Here is a 23,480-nt window from a genome sequence, read left to right as displayed (position 1 = left end):
CGCCACAAAGATTCGCTTCTCCGGAGTCAACAGCTCGGCCTCGGGGGCCACGTGTCGCCCAGGGGCCCGGGGCTCCAGCTTCCAGGTGCTAGGCAGCTGAAGCCTGGCAACCAGATCCGGGGAGCCCAGCTGGGCGGGGAGGCCGGGCTGGGAACTGGGCCAGAGGAACCTCGGCCCGGGCCTCAGGCTGCGCCCACATTCCTCTCTCCACCGCGGCCCTGCAGCCCAGATGGAGCCCAGCCCAGCCCTGGGGTGGCCGCCACCCCCAGCCCTCAAGAGACCACACTCTAGGCAGGCAGCTGATTTTTTATTGGCACTATTTCCCAGTCATCTGGGAAACTAGTCTGGTCCAGCCAGCTACCCTCTCTCCCAACGTGCTTTGGGGGAATGGCATGGGGTGAAGGGCAACCTTCAGCAGGGATATCCTCTGCGGTATACTGCAGCCCATGCACTCCCCCAGGGGAAGGGAGGCACTCAGATTGTGTAAACCCCTGCCTCAGGATATAGGAGTGGGGGCAGGTGGTAGCACTCCCGGGACCTCCCTGCCCCAGGCAATGCAGGGGCTAGGCCTCTGGAATGGCCAGAACAGGCAGGCCCCAGCTTGCCTTACTCCAAAGCACCGAGCTGCGCTCCCAGTAAGACACCTGCGACTTATTTTCAAACTGGGCTGGGGGAAGGGGCAGCATCTAGGTGGAGCCACAGCTACCTCCAGCCTTTTTCTGCAGAGGCTCTGGAGACCTCCCTGCTTCCAAAAGTTGCGTCTGGCCTCCAACTGTAGCCAGGCTGAACCCTGGGGACGTTGACTAAAGATAAGAAGGGGTGGGGAGGGGAAAAGGACGTTGGGGGAATAGGGTGGGTTGAGTTTTACATATCCAGGGCCAAAGGCAGAGCAGGGGCTTTATTGGTTCTTATACCCCATTGATGATACCATCCAGGGGGCTGGTCATGCCTGAGGCACCTGCACTTTTCAAGAACATTTACAGGAGAAGCAATATCGGGTCGTCCAGAGGTGTATCCAGGTGCCTCAAGGGGGGACTGGCTCATCTGTGACCGCTGGAGAGCACAAAAGAGAAATCCCTGCAGCCTCCCAGAGGGCGATGCCTCCAGCAAGCCTCAGCTACTTCCACTCTCACTCCCATACTGGGCCCTGGACTCTGGACCCTGCCAGGCCAGGTTCAAACTAAACTGGACTTGAGGGTTGGAGGAGAAAGACGCATTTGGGCCCTGGGGAGGAGCGGAGGCAGCCCTTCAGGCACAAGAAGCACCTACCCTTGCCCACCCCAGGAGCTCACTTTTGCCCAGCAGCTTCTGCTTTCATTTATCTGGGAGCTGAAAATGCTTTTAATAATTTGGGCTGTGACCACTGGGGATGGGAATGTGGGCAAGGGCCAGCTGCGTTAACCCTTGTGTGGGTGAGGGTGAAGTTATAACTCACGGCGGATAGCCAGGAGAGTGTTTCCATGGCAACAGGACACAGAAGTCACTGTGTAGGGGTGTGTCTCATCCAGCTGCACTGGCCTAGGGAGTCCAGCATCCTCATCCCTCCTTCCCAGTCGACCTCGGGCCCCTTTGCCCCAAGAGTACACTTCACTTTCTGCCAAAGAGAATCCCAAGGAGAGAAATGGGAGAAAGACATACCTTAGCAAGCAGCTAGCTTCCTAGATTGCCATACTGGCCCCAACATGGGGTTGCTGAGTTCAGTAGCCCTGAGGATAACCCCCCATTGCTCCTGGGTCTGCGCACACCCCTACCGGCCCCCACAGTGCCCACTAATCACCTGCCCCAATGGCCACAGTGAAGGCATCCCCACAGGCCACCATTGCTATCTTGATTCCCTGGAGGCCTTGGACTTGACAAGGTACCCGGCTGACCCGGCGAGCGATGGTACCCAACTGCCCATGCTGATTGCTGCCGAATGTATAGCAGTCACCAGAGGCTGTAGGGGAGGAGAGAGGAAAGGAAGGAAAGGGTGCCTCAACAGAGGGCCCAAGGAAGCCAGGGGAGTCCACCTTTGGCCTCCTGTGCCCAGGTCCTACTTACCAGTTACAGCAGCTGAATGAGCAGTGCCCAGGTCCACGCTCAGCAGGGGCTCGCGGTCCAGGGGTGCAGAACCTAGTGGTGTGAAGCTCAGGGCCTCCTCCACTTGCTGGTGTGGGGCAGGCTCCTCCCCTAGGGAGAGATGGTCCAGGCCCAGCTTGTTGAACCTGAGGGCAGAGCCAAAAGCCAAGTCCAGCTGACACAGTTTATATAGACTGTCCTCCCCCCACGTATCTGGGCAGGAGCTGGTGCACCAGGGGACATATCTTACACTGGGTTGAACCCACAGAACACTCAAGACCCGCTCAGTTCTAATCCCTGGTGGGAGGTAGGCAATGACAGATGGAGCACTGGCAGCTAAGGGAGGTCGGGGAGGGCAGGCTATTCATTGTAGTGCACCTAGTTCACGTACCTGTTGCTCCCACAGGCCAGGGCTTGGCCGGGCACAGTGAGGATCATGGAGGAGTCAATGCCACATACAACCCGCTGGGCTTCCTGTCCTGGGGGCATGGGTACCTGCTGGGGGCAGCTGTGGGACTCCCTGTTGCCTAGTCCCAGCCGGCCTACAAGGAGAAACCGGCACTGGGCTAGTTTGAGCTTGTCTAGCTTAGTGATACTAGGATAAGGAGGACCCACAGGGCAGCATGAGTGAAGGCTGTTCCTGACTGAAATGCCCATCCTTGGCCCCTCCGTGGGTCAAAATTCTACTCCTCCTTTAAGGCCCTGTTCAGGTGCCACGTCTCTCTTCTCCAGGTAGAGTCCCTTGCCATTCCTTGTGTTCCCACACCTCTGGACCTTGGGTGAGCCCTGATGCTGTCTGTCCTCTATCATGTTGGAGATGTGTCATCCTTCCCCCATCTAGACTGAGTCCTCCAGGAGGATGGGGACCCCTATCTAAGTCATCCCTAGTTTCAATGCCCAGCCTGATGCCTGACCCAGGGAGGGGCACAACATATATTTCTGGATGAATGAAATCTCTCTCATTACATCATGAGCACCCGAAGGAATCAACATCATGTTCATCTTGTCTCAGCACCCAGCACAAGGTGGGCACATATTGGGTGTGCAATAAAGGTTGGTCGAGTGAATAAATGATTCAGAGAGAAAAGGAGGAGGAGAAAACAGGCCATAGGGTAGAAGATGGCTATGAAGAGGAACAAATCATGGCGGGGCGGTTCCAGAGGCTAGAACAGAGTGAAACCTTACCACCATCTCCGCGGCCCCAGGCAAATAGTTCTCTCTCAGTGGACAAGGCCAGCACATGAGACGCCCCACAGGCCACCTGCACCATCTCATAGCCCAGCAGGGCCTCCACAATGGTGGGCTAGACGGAGAGGAAGCAAGGGCAGGCTGGGCAAGGGGCCTGGACTAGCCACCTGGCCTCAGCATCCTCTGTAGGGAGGAAGTTGGAGGCTGCAAATTCTCATGAGGTGGCTGTCTCTTTAACTCCCCCCCACACACATATTGCAACCACTGGGGAAGCCTGGTCTTTCTGTACTTCCCCAGATGCTGCCCAGAACAGGTGCAGCCTGGGAGGTATAGGGACCTGTGGCTGCTGGGGATTCCCCTGCCTCCAAGCTGGGTGTCAGCTCTCAAATGTGGGCTGCTTGCCATCTCCCCACTTCCTCCTCCACAATGTACACTCAAAACCCACCTGGCTGATGTCATTGAGGCTGCCATGGCCTAGGCACCCATTGCTGCCACTGCCAAAGGTCATGATGATGCCTCGGTCTGGGGAGGGGAGTAGTGAGGAAAGGGAAAGGAAAGAGGTTAGGCTGTTTTTCCAGACAGACCAGTGCAACCTTGGATCGGAGGAGCAAGAAAAAGTTAGCTGGAGGCTAGGGCTGGAAGAATTGGATGGGGGGAGAAAAGGACTGGGGTCTTTCTTCCCAAGTGTGTGACTTTGGACAAGTGACAGCCTCTGAGCCTTAGTTTCTAGATCTGTCAAATGGGGATGATATAACTGCCTTGTCAGGCCTGCTGTGAAGGTAAAGGAGATCGGGTAAGTAAAGCACTCCCTGGAAGATAAAAGCATTATTAAGTGAGCAGTTAGCAAATGATAGGCAAGGAAGGAAATTGCTCTGGGGGGGTCTTCTTATAGCTGAGTCCCCACAGGCTAGTCCCCTGACCGGCTCACCAGTCAGGCAGGCCGTGAAGAGGTCCCCACAGGCCACATGCTTGATAGTCACACCCGACTGGCCCTCCAGGAAACGGGAGATGAACTGGGGCTGCTGCTGCTCCACCGCCCCAGGGAGGAGGGGGCCCCCTCCGGCGCCTAGGGGCGGGGCCTGCGAGGGGACAGGGGAGGGCGTGGGCGGCGCCTGAGTGCTCAGCTCCTGAGCCACGCCCCCCTCCATTCATGGCCCCACCCCCACCCCCGCCTGCTCACCTCCCAAAGTATGAGGCGCCCAGAACGCGTGACGCCAGCCTTCTGCGTGCGCCCCGCTGCCACCTGGACCACCTCTGTGTTGAGCATTGGCAGCCGCAGCGGCACACTGAGCCCGCCACCCCACACGTACACCGATGACAGGGGCGGCGGAATGGCCGGCCGGGCAGGTCCCCGGGGAACACCTGCGGGGGACAACTCATCAGGCCTATTAAATTGGTGGGACAGACTTCCCTGATGGTCCAGTGGATAAGACTCCACACTCCCAATGCAGGGGGGCCGGGTTCAATCCCTGGTCAGGGAACTAGATCCTGCAAGCATGCCGCAACTAAAAATCCCCACGTGCTGCAACAAAGATCCCCACATGCCGCAACTAAGACCCCGCACAGCCTAAATTAATTAATTAATTAAAAAAAATTAATTGGTGAGAATGCCATGGCGTCCGTCGGAACCCCTGTGGTTGCCCCGACTTACCTCTGCAACGGCCACTGGTGGTCCTGCCCCCTGTGCTGCCGGGGGCCATGGGTGGCCCGGTGGCCGGGGGCTTCTCTGCCCTACAGGACAGATGGGGGCCTCAGGACAAGGACCCTCCCTGGCATCCCCACACCCAGAAATGGTGGACTTGCCGAGAATGCCCCTCTCTGCCCCAGGCCTACTGTGCTCCCACGGGGTGCCCCACTGCTGCCCAGGGCCCCCTCCCTGCACCGGCCTCCGCATGCGGACGCTGCCCAGGTCGGTGTGGAGGTTGAGGAGCGCCCGGATGCAGAGGGGCTGCGCCATGATGTGGCTGAGTGGTGGCCGCTGTGCAGGCTCCAGGCTGAGAAGACTCAGAACCAGCTGGCGGAGCTCAGGGCTGTACCGGTCAGAGATGGGCGCAAAGGTGCCGCTCATGATCTTCAGCACCAGCGCTGGCAGGTTCTGTGAAGGCACCACGTGTGGGGGTGGCCAGAACCTCAGGCCAGGCTCTTAGACTGCAGCACCCCCAGCTCCGGCCCCAGACCCTAGCCTGGTGGGGTGGCCACGGCCCTGCACTCAGAAGCCATCCGTCTGGTGAGGGGACTCCCAGGATGATAGGGGAGCCAAACTCTGCTTTCAAGAACCTCTGAGAGGGGAGCTGCAGCCATGTCCGCTGGCTGCATGTTGGGAAAACTCACGTCTTGCCCTTAGGAGGGTCCCTAATCTGATGGGAGAGCCCTACCCTCAGTTTAATGGGGGGTCCCAAGCCCTACTTTAAGGAACCCATAGTCTTAGGGAAGCCACAGCCCTGGCCTGGGGTAATCCACCAGTCTGATGAGAGAGACATAAGTGAGCCACAAGAGAAGAAACACAGAAGTGGTTGGAGCCAAGGACTTCAGGAGATAGAGGTAGGGATCTCAGTTGTCCCCCCGGGGGGACTTACTCACCGCAGCCTCAAAGGCCCTCTTGAGGCTGGCCAGCTCATATAGGACACAGCCCAGGGCCCAGATGTCACTCTTCTGGTTGTAGGGCTTGCCCTCACACAGTTCAGGGGAAATGTAGCATGGAGTACCCACCACCTGCAGGAGGGAAGCTGATATTACAGCCCCGGGGTGGGAGGACCAAGGCTCGGCCCAAAAGCCCACTTAGAGACAGCTTCTCCCCAAAGTAGGCAAAAGTGCTTCCTCCTGCAGGACCATCCAGCCAGGGACTAAGGGGCCAAGGTCTTGGGGGGGTGGGGCTGGGGACAGGGATGCAAAGTAGACCTTGGCCCTCAAAAGCTCCAGCACCCTTGAGGTCCCCTCCATGCCCAGGCACCGTGTAGGCCTTGCTCTTGCTGCTAAGGATCTTGGAGATGCCGAAGTCACCAATCTTGACGACCATGCGGTGTTTGTCTAGAAGGATGTTCTGGGTCTTGAGGTCCCGGTGCAGGATGAGGTGGGTGTGCACGTGATGCAGCGCCAGCAGGATCTGCACAAAGAAGTGCAGGATGGTCTCCTCCTCCAGCAGGGAATTACAGCGCTTCTGGATGAACTCAGCCAGGGTGCCACCTGCAGTCGCAAGGAACTAGTCAAGATCCAGGCTTCTCCATGCTTGAGATTTTCCTTTTATGAAACTAAAGACCCAGACAGGGCAAGGGCCTGCCAGTGTCACACAACTGGGGTCAGAACCCTATACCTCTGACCCTCAGCCAAGCCCATTCCAAGGAGGGAAGCTGGCTGATCTGTGCCTGCCTGTCCCAGAGGTGAGAGGCCCTTGGAGCCAGGCCAGTGCAAGGAGGCTGGCCCACCTGGTGCATATTCCATGGCGATCATGAGAGCCTTGTCCTCCAGGAAGTTCTCGTAGTACTCAATGACATTGGGGTGGTTGAGCAGCTTGAGGACCTGGCACTCATTCTGGGCTGCCTGCCTCTCTTCCTTGGTCATCTGCTCCACTGGGATCTGCTTGATGATCACCAGCTTCTGGTCAGCCTTGCGAAGGCACAGGTGAACAATCCTGAGGACGTGGAGTACAGGAGTGGGTACCAGCTGAGCTTCCAGCCACATATCAGGCAGGGCAGCCCTGGTGACTGGGTATTCCTTAGGACAAGGGAATTGGCACCTAGACTAAGAAGTCATCTAAGTTGGTGCGCAAAACACTGAGTTTAGGAATAGGGAGAACCGACCACAAGCTGTCTGAGACCTTGGGCAAGTCGTTTAACTTATCTGGGACTCAGTTTCACCACAGGCACAATGACTGTGCCTAATAATAGTCTTGGTCTCTGTAAGTCTGCATAGACTCTGGAGTTAACTGCCTGGTTCAAATCCTGGCTCCTCCTCTTACTAGTTATCTGGTCTTAAATTATGTGACATCAGGATCTGGAAAGTAGGATCGATCTCACAAGGTTGTTGAGAGGATCAAATGAGAAAATGCATGTACTGCACTTAGCACAGCGCCTGGCACATCAAAAATATTCAGTGAGTAGGAGCCATTCATTTATTTTCTGCCAGTTCTGTAGTCAGTGTTCATAAAAGCAGGGTTTTGTTATTTCTCCTTCACCACTATAGCCCCAGTGCATAGCCTAGTGCATACCCCAGCACTTAGTAGGAGCTCAATAAGTATCTGTTGAATGATGGACTATCTAAGTATCAACTGTATATCTCCAGCTCAGACCTCTCCTCTGAGCCTCAGACTTACATATTCAACTACCTGCTTTGCACCTCTACCTGAATGGCTGGCAAGCAACCTGAATTTTAACAAATACAAAACTCTTGATTCCTGCCCTTGAAACCTTTCCTTCCTCAGTTTCTTCCATCTCAGTAAATGACACCACCATCCCCCAGTTATTAAAGTCCCTAAGTTAGTAAAGTCAGACACCTGAAAATCATGCTAGAATCTTTCCCCTATCTCACACTGACATCAGTAAATCTTGTTTCTACTACCTCCAAAATACTGGGAACCCACCCGTTTCTCTGTGTCTTCTGCTATAACCCTTGGCCAAATTATCATTTCTTGCCTAAAATACTGCACTAGACTTCAAATGGTTCCTTTCACTCTTGTCACCCTCAAATCTAAATTCTACACAGCAGCCAGAGTGACATTTTAAAAATGCAAATCATATCACGACCATTCCTTTGCTTAAACCTCATTTCCTTTACACTGCAAATAAATTCAATTCCTTTACCTCAGCCTACAAGGCCGTAATTTGGTTCCCGCCCTCTGTGACAATCACATTTTATTCCATTCTTTACCTTGCCCACTACATTCCAACTACATTAGTCTTTTTCTCTTTGAATACTCTGAATTCTTTCCCACGTGAGGACCTTAGCATAAACTGTTTCCTCCGCCTGAGAAGCTCTGCCTTTTTCAGACTACATACTGGTCCTCATTCCTCAAGTCTTGGTTTGAAACTTCACTTCTCAGAGAAATTTTCCCTGATCATCCCAAATGAATACTCCCTGGTGTTGTACTCTATTCTCGCCGTTTGTTAATCACTGCTTTAACAATGTCCTGTTTATTGTATAATTTTCCGATAGTCTGTAAGCTCCGAGACGGAAAGGAGCACGCCTGTTTGGTCTTAACTGTATACCCAGTATCGAATGCCTGACGTGTATAGTTGCTGCTCAACATTTGTTGAATGAATGAGTCAGGATCAAAGAACAAACTCTGCGGGGGGCCGCAAAGGCTGGCCGGGGGCGTGACCTCCTTGGAGGCGGAGTTCCCCAACCAAGACTAGGACAGGAAGCCTGCGCAGGGCTTCCCGGATTAGGCGCTCACGCATCGGGGCGGGGCTAAACGGGTAGCGATTTTGCTGTCGGAGTTGGGCCTTATTTTCCCTCTTCCCGAGCAATTGCCTCCCCCAGAGCCCTGGCTCACCCGAAGGCACCTCTGCCCACCACTCGGATCCGCTCGTACTTCTCCATCGCATTTCTCAGAGTCACATTTCCGGAACCCCAAAACTCAGACACAGCGCGTGCGCGGCCCCGCCCTCTCTAGAACCACGCCCCCTGCACTGCAAGATAATTGAGGGGCGGAGCTAGTGGAGCTAGGTGTTGGTTCAGCCTCTCATTTGTCTCCGCTAATTTGCACCGTCCCTGCAGCCCGGATCCGCAGTCGCCCTCCCAGTGTGCAAGGAATGGGGCGATATGCCATTTCTTGGCATGCCCCGCAAAAGCCAGCACCTTACCAGCTACTTCCTACACACGTGGCCGCATCCGGCCCTCGCAAAGCTTCCTTAGACCGCAGGGGTTCCCCGCGCAGGCCGAGTGAGGGTGGGAAGAAAGGACCGATCTCTCTCTGCCCCCACTCTTTGCCCACTAGTGACGCTGTTTCCGAGGGAGAGGGCAGATTCTCACTGGCACGCAAACGATAAACACTACCAAAGCTGAACCGAGTCGGCGCTCTCGGTCTGTGGGGCAGGGTGCCGGATTAGTTTCGTGTTTGCCTAGGGAGGGACCGGGGAAACCCCGACCTGTGCAAGTTGATTCACCTAGGGAGGACGTGACGCGGTCTCCGGGCTGTCCTGACTAGTGAGCTAGTGAGCACTGCGCTCGTCAACACCCTCAACTCCCCAACGCACACATACAACGCTGCCGCTGCCGCAGAGTAATCTGCCTTCAGTTCTCAACTAGAGAGAACTTCCTTGGGGGAAGATGGGAGGGAAGTGGACTACTACCTGAAAGCTTCGGGGAGAAGGGGAAAGACCCTTGTTCGGCTGATATGGGTTCAAGGCTTCTTCTGCCCAGAGGTAGGGGGTCGGTTAGTACAATCGTCTAAGATCTTGACCAGAAGTGAGTTTAATTCCAGGTCGCTCCCTGGCGCCCCCTGCACTTCACGAGTTCCATAAAAGCTCAGTTTAGGGAGCAGGAAGGATGGTGATTAGTTAAGGGATAGCATCCCTATTTCTGAGGGGCGAGGAAAGTGAGGAAAGGGGTGTTTATCTTCAGCTCCCACCCTGCCCCTTGAAAGGGTGCCCAAACCTACCCACATGGAATGACCACTGGAAGGGCCCCTCATGAGGGCCCCTCAGTCTGGCTCAGGCCGCTGTGGCTGTCGGACAAAGCTGCCCTGTGAGCAAAGGGGAGCACTGAGTGGAAGGCCGCTCAGCCGGGACACTCCGTGCTCTCACCTAGAAACCGACTGGGCCTTGGTTGACCAAGAAGCCCCAGAGGGGTTAATGTGTAACCTTGGAGCCATCAGCGGAGGCAGAACAAACACCCAAACCGCTTTGCGCCTCGGGTTTCTGGCTTTTCCTCCCTCTCGCAGCACCTCCACTACCTCCCCCCCGCCCCCGCCCCAACTACTCCTTTCTCCTTTACCCCTGTCCCCGCCTCTCCGCCGCCCTTCAGTTTGCCTGGTTCCTTCGCAGGCGGGAGGGGATCCCGCGCCACGGTGAGGACAGGCTGACACCTAGTGGTCGCGAGCTGCAATTGCTCCACGCCACTGGCCTGCGGAGTGAGTCACCCCAGCGGCCAGGGCAAATCGGCCGTCTTCCCCGCCCTAGCCTCCAGGGAGCGGGGAGAAGAGAGCTGGGACTGTCTGAGGGAGGACTATGACTGCCGCGCGGCCCCGGGAACCCAAGAGCCGGACGGGAGATGGGTGATGAGTTAGTCGAGTTTCTAGGCACCGACTCGGTGCGGGACGAGGTAGAGGCAGGTAAACGTGTTCGTCTTGGGCTCGAAGAAGCTAGTGATCCAGTGGAACAAGGTCCGGGCGGAGATCACAGTCCGAAGCGGGGCACCGGCTGGTCCCCAGAACCAGGGATTAAGGACGTGGGTTGTGACGGGCCTCGCTTAGTTCTGCCCACAAAGGAGTTGAGGGCGGGCAGACAGAGTTCTCTCAGTACCCGCCCAGGCAGGGGAGCCGGGACCCCTGGGGAAAGTTGGGCATGCGGGTTAACTAGGCCAAGCGAGCGAAGTGGGACTCCGTCGGCAGTCGGGAGCTGCCAGCGAGGGGTGGCTTGAAGGCGGCGCCCCGAGGACAGCCCATTTTGCCCGAAGTCCGCGGGAGCCTGGAAGCGCCAGCGGGGGGGCCCCGGGAAATGGGGCCCGCGCCCTCCGCGCTGCAGAGGCGCCGGAGGGGCGGGGATAGGCGGGCGGGGCGGGACGGGGGCGGGGGCAGAGGCCGGCTGGGAGGGAACTGGAGGAGCGAAGGGGCCTAGAGGTCTTCGCCGAAACCGTGTGTGTGAGGCCGGCGGCCGGCAGGAGAGGCGTCCGGGGTGGACTGGCCCGAGAGGGAGCCCCTTTCCCGAACGGCCGGAGGAGGCCACCTAGAGGGCGGACAGAGGCAGGGAGGGCCAGCATGCCCCCAATGCTCTTCCCCGCCCTGCCGCTGCTCCTGGGCGCCACGCTGACCTTCCGGGCGCTCCGGCACGCGCTCTGTCGCCTGCCTCTGCCTGCGCACGTGCGCGCCGACCCCCTGCGCACCTGGCGCTGGCACAACCTTCTCGTCTCCTTCGCCCATTCCATTGTGTCAGGGATCTGGGCGCTGCTGTGGTGAGTGAAGGACTGGGGGAGTGAAGGTGGCTAGGGGACCCCGCATTACTCTCTCCATCACTCACCGGCGGGCTAAGGCCCAGGCAGTCTCACCCGATTCCCGGTTTAAAATGTCCAATCGGGAGCGGCAGCAGCGCCGGGGGGCGGGGGGGGCGGTTCTCACCTGGGAAACAGGAGACACCTGGGTTTCAGCCGAGCCCCTCCTGGCTCCCCCGTCAGCCAATAGCGCCAGCCCAGACCCTCCGGGGACTGGCAAGGGTAATGGCGGGGGGAGTCGTGGGTCCTTGGGGATACTGAGATGAGAGCCTGCCTTCTCCCTTCCCTTCCAGTATATGGCAGACCCCTGAGATGCTGGTGGACGTTGAGAGCGCATGGTCGCTTTCTGGCTATCTGCTTGTTTGCTTTTCCGCAGGTAAGTCTTGCCCAGGAAGCATTAAAAAGGGGGGACAGGGATAAGCTTCTTGTTCAGTACCATTTATGACCTCTTCCCCCAACCCTCTGCTAGGGTACTTCATCCACGACACACTGGATATTGTGGTTAGCCAACAGGCACGAGCTTCTTGGGAATACCTCGTCCACCACGTCATGGTGAGAAGCAGGGGATGTGGTATAGGCCTGGTGCTAGCAACCTAGTCTCAGCTGTCTTTCTGAACCTGGGAGGTAAAGACCATCTTTTCTTAACTCCATCCCCACCCTGTGTCCCACATCTCATGCTAGAATGCTGAGGGTTGGCAGTCTCTGGGCCCTTGCTTCACTATTTGAGGCCAGCAATCATGGCCTCACCTTCTTAAGACTGGAAACTCCACCCAGAATCTGTGGGCAGGGATCAAAATTTAATCTTGACTCCACTGTAAACTATATTTCAGAAAGCAAATAAGGGAAGATTTCCTACCCCTCGATCTGGTAGCCTTGTTATTCCCACCAACTTCCAGGAAAGCCTTGACATCTGGGTTCCCTAACCCATTCTCTCCCTTGCCTTGTAGGCTATGGGTGCCTTCTTTTCGGGCATCTTTTGGAGCAGATTTGTTGGTGGGGGCGTCCTAACCCTGCTGGTGGAGGTCAGCAACATCTTTCTCACAATACGCATGATGATGAAAATCAATAATGCCCAGGACCTCCTCCTCTATCGAGTCAACAAATACATCAACTTGTTTATGTACTTTCTTTTCCGCCTGGCCCCTCAGGCGTACCTCACCCATTTCTTCCTGGGTTACGCCGGCCAAAGGAACCTGGGAACCTTCCTGCTGGGCATCCTGCTTATGCTGGACGTCATGATCCTCATCTACTTTTCTCGCCTCCTCCGCTCTGACTTCTGCCCCCAAGGTGTCCCCAGCCGGCAACACAAAGACAAGTTCTTGATTGAGTGAAAAATGCAGTTAGGGACTTGTGGCAAGGACAGCAAACACAGCCAAGAACACCCTCACACGGACTGAGAAGAGACTTATTATTAGCCCCTTGCCTGAGGTGTCCTCTGGGGCCAGCCACTCCACCTTTCAAGCCTGCACCCACTATTGAAAACACTAATGAAAGCACTCTTCTGAAGTCCTTGTCCTTCCTTGGGCAAGGGGTGAGGGAAGCAGACAGACCGGTTGGACATGGTAGATGGGTATGGGGACAAGGTGCTACCGGAAAGCCAGCCAACCCACACTGCCCTGAAATGGATGCTAATGAAAACTCTGGATACTGGTTTCATACAAAGCCTCTTCCAGAGATGAAGGAAGGGGTTCTTGCAAAGCTTCTTGCTTGGTCTCTTACCTCATGATGGAGGCCAAGTTGTAGTTGTCCTAAGATGTGTCTGGGTCACAAATATCTGTTACAGGTGATAGGGCTGAGTGTTCCAACAGGTTAAGTAGACCAAGAGTCTTGCCCAAGCCCTGTTACTTAGGTGTGTATATACCATAGTATGGCCTCCCACCCAGAAATCCACAGAAAGAAAAGAAGCATACATATAGTGAAAACTTTTATATTTAGAATTAGTCAGCTGGACTCAGTTTAGATGATCCCAATCTGAAAAACAAAAGGGAGCTTTGTTACTGGGAGTTGAAATGTGAATATTAAGGGGGAAACATCAAAGTTAAAAAGCAAATTGAGGGCACATGGTGAGGGGTAGGGCCTATTAAAGACGGGGCACAGTCAGTTGAAACTAATCACCGAAGTCAAGGTTTGGTAACTAACAGACACATCATTTGCACCCAGGAAGCGGGGGTGTTAAGGAGTTTGTAGCAAAGGAAGCTTACTTTGTTGGCAACATCCAAAGCGTCATAGTCAGGAGCCAGTCGAACATATGCCTTCTTCTCTCCATCAGGCCTAGGGTGGAGAAGGAAGCCTTAGTCCCTACTGCCCTCACTGCCCCCATATGCCCCTCCTTCCTCCCCAGTCTTCTGGTGTATCAGTGGTTCCTTTGTTCATGTCATTCCCCCCCCAAATAGTGATTTTTTCCATCATTTGTGCAGAGGGGGTCAGGGAAGCCACTAAGCCACAAATGAAGCCAATTCCATTTTATGGGAAACAGGCATCCTGACATTAACTATATCTTACTCTAGGGTCTGCTTCTGTCTAGAGGTAGGGATCAAGAAAATGAGCATCAACCCCTTAAGTCCTAGAGGCAGGACAGCTGATGTTTCCTCAGAAGTCCATACTCCATACAAGGGGCTGCAATTACAGCAGGGGCTGCTCACTGGGAAGTCTACTTCTGATCCCAAAAGCAGCATCAAGGAATTTCATGCCATTCTGGTTTCCTGGCTTCTGACAAGAGGCCCAGAGGCCCCGGGTTCCTCCCCATCCCAAAGGACTCCACTCACCTGATCAGGGTGTTGACCTTAGCCACGTCAATGTCATAGAGCTTCTTCACAGCCTGTTTAATCTGGTGCTTGTTGGCCTTGACATCCACAATGAACACCAGTGTGTTGTTGTCTTCTATTTTCTTCATGGCTGACTCGGTGGTGAGGGGGAACTTGATGATGGCATAGTGGTCAAGCCTGGGAGAGGCAAAATGGGGTCAGCTGGCTTGGGCCCAGTACAATAAAGAATGGGCCCTCTTTTTGAGCCCAGGTGCATCAGACAATGAGGTAGCAATCATTTGTGTCAGACTTTGGTCGCTGAACAGTGTCATCACGTGCACCCTGAAACTTAGGGACCTGGAGCCTCAGCTTGGGGACATCTCAAGGGCTTTCATCCATTAAGTGATTAAACAATCATTTTTGAGTTCCAACTTTACTCATTCTTTTACCTGACCTCAACATTTCTGAAGAGCAAATTTCTAGAAGAAATTTGAGACTTAAGAGGTTAGACAACTTAACCCAAGAGCACAAAGTTAAGACTATGGAATCTAGAAACTCAGGCTAGGGTTCCAAAGAATGTTGGTGCTTCACTATGAGGCTGAATTGACTGTTTTGCCCCCTTTGGTTGCTGAAAACTGGCTTACAAGCCATCAATTCTTGAAAGCAACTTTTTATTTACAGCTCAGGTTAATGTTACAGTGGCCATCTAACACAGCTTACCCCCTGAAATTTAGAGAAGCAAGGCTCTATTTGCCTGGGTACACCATCCTCTTTTGAAGAGAGATCAGATCTCAATCTCTCATCACACTAAATTCTAGGTCCAAATGGCAGTAAAAAGTCTGTCAAGTCCATTTCTCCGTGGACACAATCCACTCTCCTGCCTTTTTCTTAGGAAGCAGTGGGAGGACCCACTGGTGGTAACCACTACCATGGCTCTACTCTAAACTGTGCTCCCTAAGGTCGGTCATTACCACTAGTGACACTGAAACACTCAAGTACCCTAACCTTTTCCACTCACTCCCCCAACCATTCCTGGAGTGTAAACATTTGGGAAAGTGAATGAAAAGAAGTTGCCATACACTGCTGCAGGTCTTCACTGTCCGATATAGATAAATGAATCTCACCAATCTGGAATCATCCCACATCCTCACCTTCAAGGACTATTCCCCACAGCAAAGATTTTAAAAAAATGCAACGAGGAGCAACCTAAACCTGGAACCCCCAAACAAACATCTAAGTCCCACTTTATACTCACAAGAAAGTAGACTACATAGGAAATGATGATTAACCTAACAATTCGCTAATCTTGACAGTGGCTCTGGGTTGTTTTAAACAATTCCTGCTAATATGCTAAACACGCCTCCTTTCGTTTTTAAATAGGGCATTATTCTCTTCATACTTCCTTTAGAGAAGCACACTAGGTACCAACGTGGTTTTGAGAAGCCATGCTCTAGGTCTGGTAAATTTCCCAATTACCAATGGAGGATACCCAAACATCTTTTCATGGGTACGGGGCAGTACTGACTTGTTTCTCCTAGGGGCGCTCTTCCGAGGATATTTGGGCTGCCTCCTGAGCCGCAGTGTTTTGGGCCGTCGGAAGGTGGGTGACGTCCGGATCTTCTTTTTTTTGTGGCTGTGTACGCCTTTCAACACTGCTTTCTTGGCCTTCAAAGCCTTTGCTTTGGCTTCGGCTTTGGGAGGGGCAGGGACTGAGAGAAGGAAAGAAGGAAAGAAAAATCCCGAGGGTGCGGGATTCAGAAATCAATCACTTCTGGCCTCAAGACCCATAGTGGACGCCCCAGGCCACACATGCATCAGTGGTTCCTTTGAAGACATCACAAGTCTCAGGAGTTTAAAATTTTTCCATCATGTGCACGTTTCTAGGGGGAACTTGGGATACGATGAAAAAGAAACTAGCAATGACCGAAAGCTTGACACTTGCTAAAAATGTGAACTAGTAGTTTTATGTATACCATCGCCCAGCCATTGGCGGAAAATATATAGCCCCATTTAACATCGGGACAAAAGAGAAGTTGAGAGTACCGATTCCTTACAGGTCTAGAGACATGGAGCTCCCCAGAGCCGACTGTCTGGCTGTCCCCGGCAAGTGGTACCGGCCGGGCTTGCCTCCCCAACACCCTTCACTGAAGCCCAGACCGTGCGGCTGGGCCCACGCGCTCCTCAGCGTTTCCAAAACTCGAGGAGCTGTCTCACAGCACACACCGCAAGGCCTGGCCCGGCCACCATCCTCCCAGTCCATTCACTCTGCGAGGACCCCAGGCCAGCCAGCTGTGTATCCCCAGTCCCAGCACACACCTTCCTTCTTCGCTTTCGGCGCCATCTTCGTGAAAAGGGTTTCCGAGACTTGTTCCCACGGGCTTATAGAGTCAAGTCTCACAGAAGACTCGCGATACTTTTTAGTTAAAGCTGATTGGATACTCTGCAGCGCGACGCCCGCCGGGAATGGTAGTTAGATTTTATTTCCTCGCGAGAGGGATTAAACTAGCACCACCCCTCCGTTTGTTAGACCCTAAAGCTTCATGGGGGTTGTAGTGTTTTGGAGACACGTGTTTATTTTATGCGGCGGGTGGATGGTGTAGCCTGCGGCTGCACGGGACTAAGCGCTTCACATCTTGAGCAACTTTAGGGAGGAGGATTACAGGATTGCAGTTACACTGCAAGCTGGAATTAATATACTGTAGTTAGATTGACTCAGGTAGAGTGAAGCAAAATTCTAGAACGTTAGAGCAGAATTTGCCCAGTCCAACTCCCTCAGACATCTGTGGAAATTGAGGTCGAGAGAGGGGACACTGCTTATTTATCACACGGTGATTAGGTGGCGGAAAAAGTCGAGTCAGGCGGAGGGGAAGAGCAAAGTGTCAGAAGAGGTAGGAGGTGGCCCTTATGACAGATTTCATGCGCCTTCCCGATAACACTCTTGAAGAGACTCTACCAATTATTCCAAATACCCAGAGATCAGATTTCTCCAGGATACGCTCGTTCTTCTTGGGAATAATTTCATTCACAGTCCCCTCCCTTTAAGCAGTCTTCTCTTCCTTGATCCAGTCATCTTTGCGTCCCCAAATTCAGTTCCTGACACAGCAAGGTTTAGTAAACGCTCGGGTTTTCTTTGAACGACTGTGCTTATCCCATATCACATCGCCTTTCTGTCCTCCCCCTCCTCTCTTGGAATCACCTTTGAAGGTGAGATTTGTTGTGTGCTACCCCCTCTTCTAGCCTGCAGACTGCAAAAAGGAAAAGTCCTGGGGGAGTGGAGGTAGATTTCAATGGGGTCAGAGCGAAGAACGCCCATACCAAAGGAGAGTCCCCATGTCCCAGAGCGGTGACTTCTCCAAAGGGAGGAATTCTGGGTCCCCTAGCCCTCCTTTATCCTCCATCAAGGGAGGCAGCTTGGTCTTCGGCGCCCCAGGCCCCCAATCTAACATGGCAGCCTTGGAGGAAAACGCACCAGATTTCGGACCTCTCTCTCCTTGGTGGCACCTCGTTCCGACCCTGGCACCCCCTCTACGCTCCCCCCCACCACCTCCCAGGGCAGAAGGGCGAGTGGGGGCAGACCCTATGAGTCACGTCCTGGGCCTGGAGTTGAGGAGGGAAGCGCCGCCTCTCCTAGGGCCCCTTCTCTCCCCCTTTCCCCTCCCGCTGTTTCCTGGCGCAGCCAGATGCTGCGCAGCGATCACCGATTCCCCATCACCAATTCGACTGGGTAAGGGTCCCCATGGAGGCTCCGCCCGGCACAGGAGGTGCAGGGGAGAGAGACCTGGGGGATCCCGATCTGGGCAGGTTCCAACCAGGGTGAGGGCGGGCCCGCAGCCGGGTGAGGCGTCTGCAGGGGGAGCCTGACCTGGGGCAGCGCTGGCGGGAGGAGGGGAGGGGGAGGCTGGGGCCGACTGCGAGGCCTGGAGCTGCCGGGAGAGGGGCGGGGGGCGGCCCTTTTCCAGGAATTTCCGGGGATCAAGTTACAGCGCTTGCGAAGGGAGAGCCGAGTGGGACGCGAGGCCCTGCAGCGCACTGGGCCCCTCGCCCCCTCCTCCAGCAGTCCACCGGCCGTGCTGTGCCGTCCCTGCCCACACTGACCCCGTGTGGCGGGGCCGCTCCGCGCCCCCGGGCTTCTCTGTTATGGTAGGGTCGCCTCAACCCCGAGTTGTCGTCGGGTCTTCACGGCCTCGAGTTATTGTAGGAACTATCCGGCCCCGGGTTATTGTAGGGTCAGCGCGGGCTCGGGTCCCCCCAGACGGGACTCCACGCCCCAACTTGGCGGCCGAGGGGTCTCCTCGCCCCCGAGTCGTCTTGGGGACGCCCCGGGCCCGGGTGATTGTGGGTTCGCCCCGGCCCCGGGTGATTGTCTCATCCCCGTGGCCCGCGGTGGTTGTAGCGTCCCCGAGGCCACGGGCTCCCGTAGGCTCCCCGTGGCCCCGAGTTATAGTCGGGACCCCTCGGTCGCGGGTGATTGTCGGGTCTCCACGGGCCCGGGTCGCTGGGGCGGATCAGGCCTCCGCGCCTTCTCAGGGCGCCCCGCAAGGCCGCAGGCAAGATGAACATTCTGGCGCCGGTGCGGAGGGACCGCGTCCTGACGGAGCTGCCCCAGGTAGGCGCCAGGGCCACGTCGGGCTTCTGGCTGCGGTGGGTGTGGGCGGGGAGTAGGCGGCACCAGACCAGTTACAGGCTTGGGCCCAGCCCTGCCGCCCAGCTAGGCCTGCTGCTTCTGGGTGGTCTCCTCCCCATCCCCCGCCGCGGGCTGCTTGGTTGCGGGAAGAGGGCCAGGAATGGGTGAGTCTCGTTCTCCTCTCTCCCTCTCAGTACCTGAGGAAGGAGGCCGCTTTGCACGTGCACAAAGACTTCCACCCCCGCGTCACCTGCGCCTGCCAGGAGCACCGGACAGGCACCGTGGGGTGAGTTAGAGACACCCGGAACGAAGTCCCAGGAAACCTGTAGTCAAAGCAAGGGTACAGAGCCAACATCTGGAGGCTCCGTTTCAGCTTTTACCAGCTATATGGTTATTCCCGCTTTTCATGCCCCTGTGTGCTCCTGTTTCTTCCAGCTGGGTTGAGGCGAGTCCTAAGAGATGGGGTGGGGTAGGAAGGTGGCAGTTTAATTCCTGACAGAGAGAAGGTGTCCAACATGAGGGCGTGGTCGCCAGCTCAGCTTCCCACTTCCCACACACCATCTATTTGAGGGCAGGGAGCAGTCCTAGAGGGATGAGTCCCATTGTGGGTAAAAAAAGGTAACACTGTTAACAGTTGCCACCAGTAATTGAGCATTTACTGTGTGCCCAAGCAGTGTGTTGTATACTATTATTGTCTATTATTAAATGGAAAACACCACCACTTTTAAGATGTATCCTGATTTCAGAGATGTTAGAATGTATGTTTGTGTGTGTGTGTATGTCTCAGAATATAGGACATTTATCTCACCTTAACCTCCACAACAACCCAGTAAAATGTATGTTAAATCCCCACTTAACAAAGGTTGAAACTGAGGCTCAGAGAAGCTGAGAAACTTGTCCTAAGTCATGCAGCTAGTAAGTGAGAGCTGGAATTCAAAATCATGTCTCTCTGTTATGAAAACAAAAACACTCCTCCCCAGCATATCTGTCCAGGCCTGGTGTCTATGGTAACCTCAGCCTGGGTGCAGCTACCCTTGTGGACCTACTAGGGAGCATTGGGACTCCTCTGAGTGAAAGAGCTAGTGCTCACTTTTCCTGCCCACTCTTGTGTCCAGCAGATTTAAGATCTCCAAGGTCATTGTGGTGGGGGACCTGTCAGTGGGGAAGACTTGTCTCATTAATAGGTAAGAGGGTGCTGCAGCTGAGCTGGTCTGGGCTGGGCAGAGTGGGCCCAGGTCTAGCCAGGTAGGCTGGGCTCAGGACCAGAGCATCTGGTGCCCCCTCAGGTTCTGCAAAGACACGTTTGATAAGAACTACAAGGCCACCATCGGAGTGGACTTTGAGATGGAACGATTTGAGGTGTTGGGCGTCCCCTTCAGTCTGCAGCTGTGAGTTCTTCCTCCACTCCTTCCCGCCGTTCCTTCTCCCAGCACCTATCTCCCACCGGAGCCACCAGCACCACCCTGCCCCACACATACCTGTGTTCCCCCCTCCTTCCTCCCAGCTGGGACACCGCTGGACAGGAGAGGTTCAAATGCATTGCATCGACCTACTACCGAGGAGCTCAAGGTAAGGGCCACGGTTAAGTGAGGTAGGTGGGAGCACCTGGCCTCTAGTCTAGGGCTGGAGGGATTGTGGAAATGAACCAGTAGTGTCTTCCCCAACAATCTGCATGTTTTCTTCCACTCTTCCAGCCATCATCATCGTTTTCAACCTGAATGATGTGACCTCCCTGGAACATACCAAGTACGTGCGCATGCTGAACTATAATGGGGGCTCTGGGAAGAGAAGGTTCAGAAAAGAGAGGGGTCAGGAGCATGGAAGGGAAGGAGAAGAATGTATCCAGGACCAGAGAGAGGGTCCCTGGGCATGTAAGTGTCAGCGGGGGGAGCCTGTCTAGCTCCCTCATCCCTTGCTGTCCACTGTCTATGGCAGGCAGTGGCTAGCTGATGCACTCAAGGAGAATGACCCTTCCAGTGTGCTTCTCTTCCTCGTGGGTTCCAAGAAGGACCTGAGTGTGAGTGTGCCAGTGGGGGGAGTTCCCACCTTGACAAGGGAAACTCCACCCCCAGCATCTGACTCTGGCTTTCCCTCAGACTCCTGCTCAGTATATGCTGATGGAGAAAGATGCACTCAAGGTGGCCCAAGAGATGAAGGCCGAGTACTGGGCAGTCTCATCTCTCACTGGTGAGTCAGAGGCGTCCCGCCTTCTGCTGTGGCATTCCTGCCTACCTTGCCTCTCACTCCTACACTCCAGCTGTGCTCATTGACCCCAGGCCTGAAACTGCTCCCTGTGTCAGGTGAAAATGTCCGGGAATTCTTCTTTCGTGTGACGGCACTGACCTTTGAGGCCAACGTGCTGGCTGAGCTGGAGAAATCGGGGTCCCGGCGTATTGGGGATGTTATCCGTGAGTGCCCGCCTGGATGAGGGTGGCAGAGGGCACAGGGACCCTCCAATCCCTGCTTCACATGTTTCTCACCCTTCTTCAGGCATCAACAGTGATGACAGCAACCTCTACCTAACTGCCAGCAAGAAGAAGCCCATGTGTTGCCCGTGACGGGTGAGGGTACTGTCCAGAGACTGCCCAGCCCTGGGGCAGTGTGCCACCTCTACTCCCCCAGAGCTCAACCCCTGGACATTTGCACTGACTGTTTTTCCAGACCAAAGAGCTGCCCCTTGGTGGCAGTATCCCCAGAGGTATAGCTGGGACCATGCTAGTCACTTCCTGCTCCCAGGCACCGTGCCAAAAACTGGATGCCCCTCTCCTCCAGGGTCCTCCAGGTTGCCCAGTGGTAGGGAGGTGGGTGGGCCCTGCTGCTCTTACTCAGCCTGCTGGGCCCTCTGGGTTTGAGGATGCTTAATGGTCCCAGCCTCACACTATGCCTTATGCATTAAAATATCTGTTATTAGCAGGTTAGGTGCTGGAGTCCTTTGTGGGGGAATCAGGGATGTGGAATGGGGAGGGCTGTATGGTGATCTTGGGACTGGAGCCTTCTGGGATTCTGGCCATTCCTGGCCTCTGGGCAGGCCTCAGGCAGGCTAGGAGCTCAGGGACCACGTTTGGGGGATGCACCGAACCCTTACTGGATGACATCTGAATAATTTTTGAGATCTTTGAGAGCTCTTTTCCTTTGGTTCCTTCCCCCCAAAAGTCTCCTGCTACTTCGTGCTTATACCCAAGTCCACCATTGGATAATATTTTTATTTTTTTTCACCTTCCTCCTGCCTGTCCTTTAAAAAATACTTCTCTGAGGGGAACACAGTGAGAAGTGAATGAGTTTTGGGTGCTTTTTGGGTTGACCAGAAGGCCCAGGAAGGTAAAGGCAGGGCTCTTACTCAGAAGATGCGCTATCTGATAACATCTAACTATATTAGTTAACAAAATTATCAGTAGCGTATTCTTATATTTTAAAACAATTAAAAAACTAAATTGGATAAAAAATAAGACATACGGGGACTTCCCTGGTGGTCCAGTGGTAAAGAATCCACCTTACAATGCAGGGGACGTGGGTTCGATCCCTGGTCAGGGAACTAAGATCCCACATGTTGTGGGGCAACTAAGCCCACGCGCCACAACTACTGGGCTCACGCGACTCAACTAGAGCCCGCGTGCCACAAACTACCGAGCCCACAGGCCCTGGAGCCTGAGAGCCACAACTAGAGAAAAACCCACACACCACAACCAGAGAGAAGCCCGCGTGCCAGAACAAAAGATCCCGCATGCCTCAACGGAGATCCCGCGTGCTGCAACTAAGACCCAGTGCAGACAAAAAAAAGACATACATTTTTCCCTCTTCAAAAAATAACACGTGCTCCAAGTCAGGAGGATCTGCATTTGAATCCTTGCTGTCCATCCTGGGACACTCAGACAAATCACTTATCCTCTGTGACTTAGTTTCCTCATCTCTATTATTATTTTCAGGGGGGCATGCCATGCAGCTTATGGGATTTCAGTTCCCTGACCAGGGATTGAACCTGAGTGATGGCAGTGAAAGCCCAGAATCCCAACCACCAGGCCACCAGGGAACTCCCAGTTGCCTCATCTGTAAAATGAGGTTTCATGGATGAAATAAGATAAATCACTAACATACACAGGAAGAGCTCAAAAACCTTAACTATTATAACAGTTTGGATGAAGAGTGACCAAGAACCTGGCTCACTGTTGACATCCAGAAGGCTAGAGATTGGCTAGAAGTGTCTCAGATATCTGGGCCAACAATGGAGGGACACATGTGGCCTGGTGTCATCCTGGGAGGTCATGGAGGGTCAAGATTAGAACACAGATCCTTGTTCCCAGTCAGCAGATATTCTTCCTTTGCTTCCATTCTTTTTTTTTTTTTTTAATTTAAATTGGAGTATAGTTGCTTTACACTGCTGTGTCAGTTTCTGCTATACAGCAAAGTGAATCAGCCATACGTATACATATATCCCCTCTGTTTTGGATTTCCTTCCCATTTAGGTCACCACAGAGCACTTGAGTAGAGTTCTCTGTGCTATAGTTATATTCTGTATAACTATAGTTATATAGTTATATTCTATAGTTCTCTGTGCTATATTAGTTATCTGTTTTGTACATAGTAGTGTATATATGTCAATCCCGATCTTTTGCTTCCATTCTTACCCACTACTCTATTCTGGAAGAGTTGGCTTTTCTGCACTCTCCCCCTTCTCCTGGCTTCCCCTCCCCTGCTGTTCTTATTTTTTTTTTTAAACTATTTTATTT

General features: G+C 54.2%; 4 protein-coding genes and 4 non-coding genes across 11 annotated transcripts; 2 read left to right on the top strand and 6 right to left on the bottom strand.

The window, feature by feature from the left end:
* Positions 1 to 1,024: 1,024 nt before the first annotated feature.
* On the bottom strand, positions 1,025 to 8,815 carry NEK8 (NIMA related kinase 8). The gene is made up of 15 exons (XM_065897343.1): positions 8,735 to 8,815; positions 6,669 to 6,874; positions 6,197 to 6,429; positions 5,827 to 5,958; positions 5,133 to 5,341; positions 4,898 to 4,977; positions 4,427 to 4,608; positions 4,175 to 4,325; positions 3,692 to 3,768; positions 3,244 to 3,361; positions 2,450 to 2,600; positions 2,041 to 2,204; positions 1,778 to 1,936; positions 1,436 to 1,594; positions 1,025 to 1,053 (listed from the first exon to the last, which is right to left on the bottom strand). The coding sequence occupies exons 1-15, from the start codon at positions 8,779 to 8,781 to the stop codon at positions 1,025 to 1,027; spliced, it is 2,097 nt and encodes a 698-aa protein (XP_065753415.1). The 5' UTR covers positions 8,782 to 8,815.
* A 1,868-nt stretch (positions 8,816 to 10,683) lies between these two features.
* Positions 10,684 to 13,165, top strand: TLCD1 (TLC domain containing 1). The gene is made up of 4 exons (XM_065897625.1): positions 10,684 to 11,352; positions 11,682 to 11,764; positions 11,858 to 11,940; positions 12,336 to 13,165. The coding sequence occupies exons 1-4, from the start codon at positions 11,159 to 11,161 to the stop codon at positions 12,717 to 12,719; spliced, it is 744 nt and encodes a 247-aa protein (XP_065753697.1). The 5' UTR covers positions 10,684 to 11,158; the 3' UTR covers positions 12,720 to 13,165.
* Positions 13,166 to 13,299: 134 nt separating this feature from the next.
* Positions 13,300 to 16,485, bottom strand: RPL23A (ribosomal protein L23a). The gene is made up of 5 exons (XM_065896715.1): positions 16,449 to 16,485; positions 15,658 to 15,841; positions 14,154 to 14,330; positions 13,590 to 13,659; positions 13,300 to 13,359 (listed from the first exon to the last, which is right to left on the bottom strand). Exons 1-5 carry the CDS (start codon positions 16,471 to 16,473, stop codon positions 13,345 to 13,347), a joined length of 471 nt encoding a protein of 156 aa, XP_065752787.1. The 5' UTR covers positions 16,474 to 16,485; the 3' UTR covers positions 13,300 to 13,344.
* On the bottom strand, positions 13,477 to 13,545 carry LOC136139575 (small nucleolar RNA Z17). Its single transcript, XR_010657096.1, has one exon. It is a non-coding gene; the product is annotated as a small nucleolar RNA Z17 (small nucleolar RNA).
* Positions 13,737 to 13,803, bottom strand: LOC136139571 (small nucleolar RNA SNORD42). Its single transcript, XR_010657092.1, has one exon. It is a non-coding gene; the product is annotated as a small nucleolar RNA SNORD42 (small nucleolar RNA).
* Positions 14,403 to 14,474, bottom strand: LOC136139574 (small nucleolar RNA Z17). The gene has a single exon (XR_010657095.1). It is a non-coding gene; the product is annotated as a small nucleolar RNA Z17 (small nucleolar RNA).
* Positions 15,942 to 16,008, bottom strand: LOC136139569 (small nucleolar RNA SNORD42). Its single transcript, XR_010657090.1, has one exon. It is a non-coding gene; the product is annotated as a small nucleolar RNA SNORD42 (small nucleolar RNA).
* A 1,001-nt stretch (positions 16,486 to 17,486) lies between the features above and the next one.
* RAB34 (RAB34, member RAS oncogene family) lies at positions 17,487 to 21,669 on the top strand. Of its 4 annotated transcripts, none has more exons than XM_065898153.1 (11): positions 17,487 to 17,626; positions 18,526 to 18,738; positions 18,951 to 19,042; positions 19,875 to 19,940; positions 20,043 to 20,144; positions 20,261 to 20,325; positions 20,451 to 20,502; positions 20,692 to 20,773; positions 20,853 to 20,943; positions 21,057 to 21,164; positions 21,247 to 21,669. In XM_065898153.1, the coding sequence occupies exons 2-11, from the start codon at positions 18,685 to 18,687 to the stop codon at positions 21,312 to 21,314; spliced, it is 780 nt and encodes a 259-aa protein (XP_065754225.1). In that variant the 5' UTR covers positions 17,487 to 17,626; positions 18,526 to 18,684; the 3' UTR covers positions 21,315 to 21,669. The 4 variants fall into 4 exon arrangements, with proteins under 4 accessions (XP_065754225.1, XP_065754224.1, XP_065754223.1 ...); XM_065898152.1 differs by lacking the exon at positions 17,487 to 17,626 and adding an exon at positions 17,799 to 17,856; XM_065898151.1 differs by lacking the exon at positions 17,487 to 17,626 and adding an exon at positions 18,113 to 18,272 and having other exon boundaries at positions 19,872 to 19,940.
* The last annotated feature ends 1,811 nt before the right edge of the window (positions 21,670 to 23,480 follow it).

The sequence above is a fragment of the Phocoena phocoena genome, chromosome 19 (genome assembly GCF_963924675.1).
Source record: "Phocoena phocoena chromosome 19, mPhoPho1.1, whole genome shotgun sequence".
Classification (NCBI taxonomy): domain Eukaryota; kingdom Metazoa; phylum Chordata; class Mammalia; order Artiodactyla; family Phocoenidae; genus Phocoena; species Phocoena phocoena.
The sequence above is the reverse complement of the archived record's forward strand: the minus strand, read 5'-3'. Positions and strand labels throughout refer to the sequence as shown.

Coding starts and splice junctions, on each gene's coding strand:
- NEK8 (XM_065897343.1), bottom strand. CDS start 8,781: ATGGAGAAGTACGAGCGGATCCGAGTGGTGGGCAGAGGTGCCTTCGG. Junction 4,326..4,426: donor GGCGCCTCATACTTTGGGAG/GTGAGCAGGCGG, acceptor GTCCCCTCGCAG/GCCCCGCCCCTAGGCGCCGG. Junction 1,054..1,435: donor CACTCTCCTGGCTATCCGCC/GTGAGTTATAAC, acceptor TGTGCTCTCCAG/CGGTCACAGATGAGCCAGTC.
- TLCD1 (XM_065897625.1), top strand. CDS start 11,159: ATGCCCCCAATGCTCTTCCCCGCCCTGCCGCTGCTCCTGGGCGCCACG. Junction 11,353..11,681: donor GGGATCTGGGCGCTGCTGTG/GTGAGTGAAGGA, acceptor CTTCCCTTCCAG/TATATGGCAGACCCCTGAGA. Junction 11,941..12,335: donor ACCTCGTCCACCACGTCATG/GTGAGAAGCAGG, acceptor CTTGCCTTGTAG/GCTATGGGTGCCTTCTTTTC.
- RPL23A (XM_065896715.1), bottom strand. CDS start 16,473: ATGGCGCCGAAAGCGAAGAAGGAAG. Junction 15,842..16,448: donor GCCGAAAGCGAAGAAGGAAG/GTGTGTGCTGGG, acceptor TCCTTCTCTCAG/TCCCTGCCCCTCCCAAAGCC. Junction 13,660..14,153: donor AAGGTCAACACCCTGATCAG/GTGAGTGGAGTC, acceptor TCTCCACCCTAG/GCCTGATGGAGAGAAGAAGG.
- RAB34 (XM_065898151.1), top strand. CDS start 18,685: ATGAACATTCTGGCGCCGGTGCGGAGGGACCGCGTCCTGACGGAGCTG. Junction 18,739..18,950: donor TCCTGACGGAGCTGCCCCAG/GTAGGCGCCAGG, acceptor TCTCCCTCTCAG/TACCTGAGGAAGGAGGCCGC. Junction 19,941..20,042: donor AAGACTTGTCTCATTAATAG/GTAAGAGGGTGC, acceptor GTGCCCCCTCAG/GTTCTGCAAAGACACGTTTG.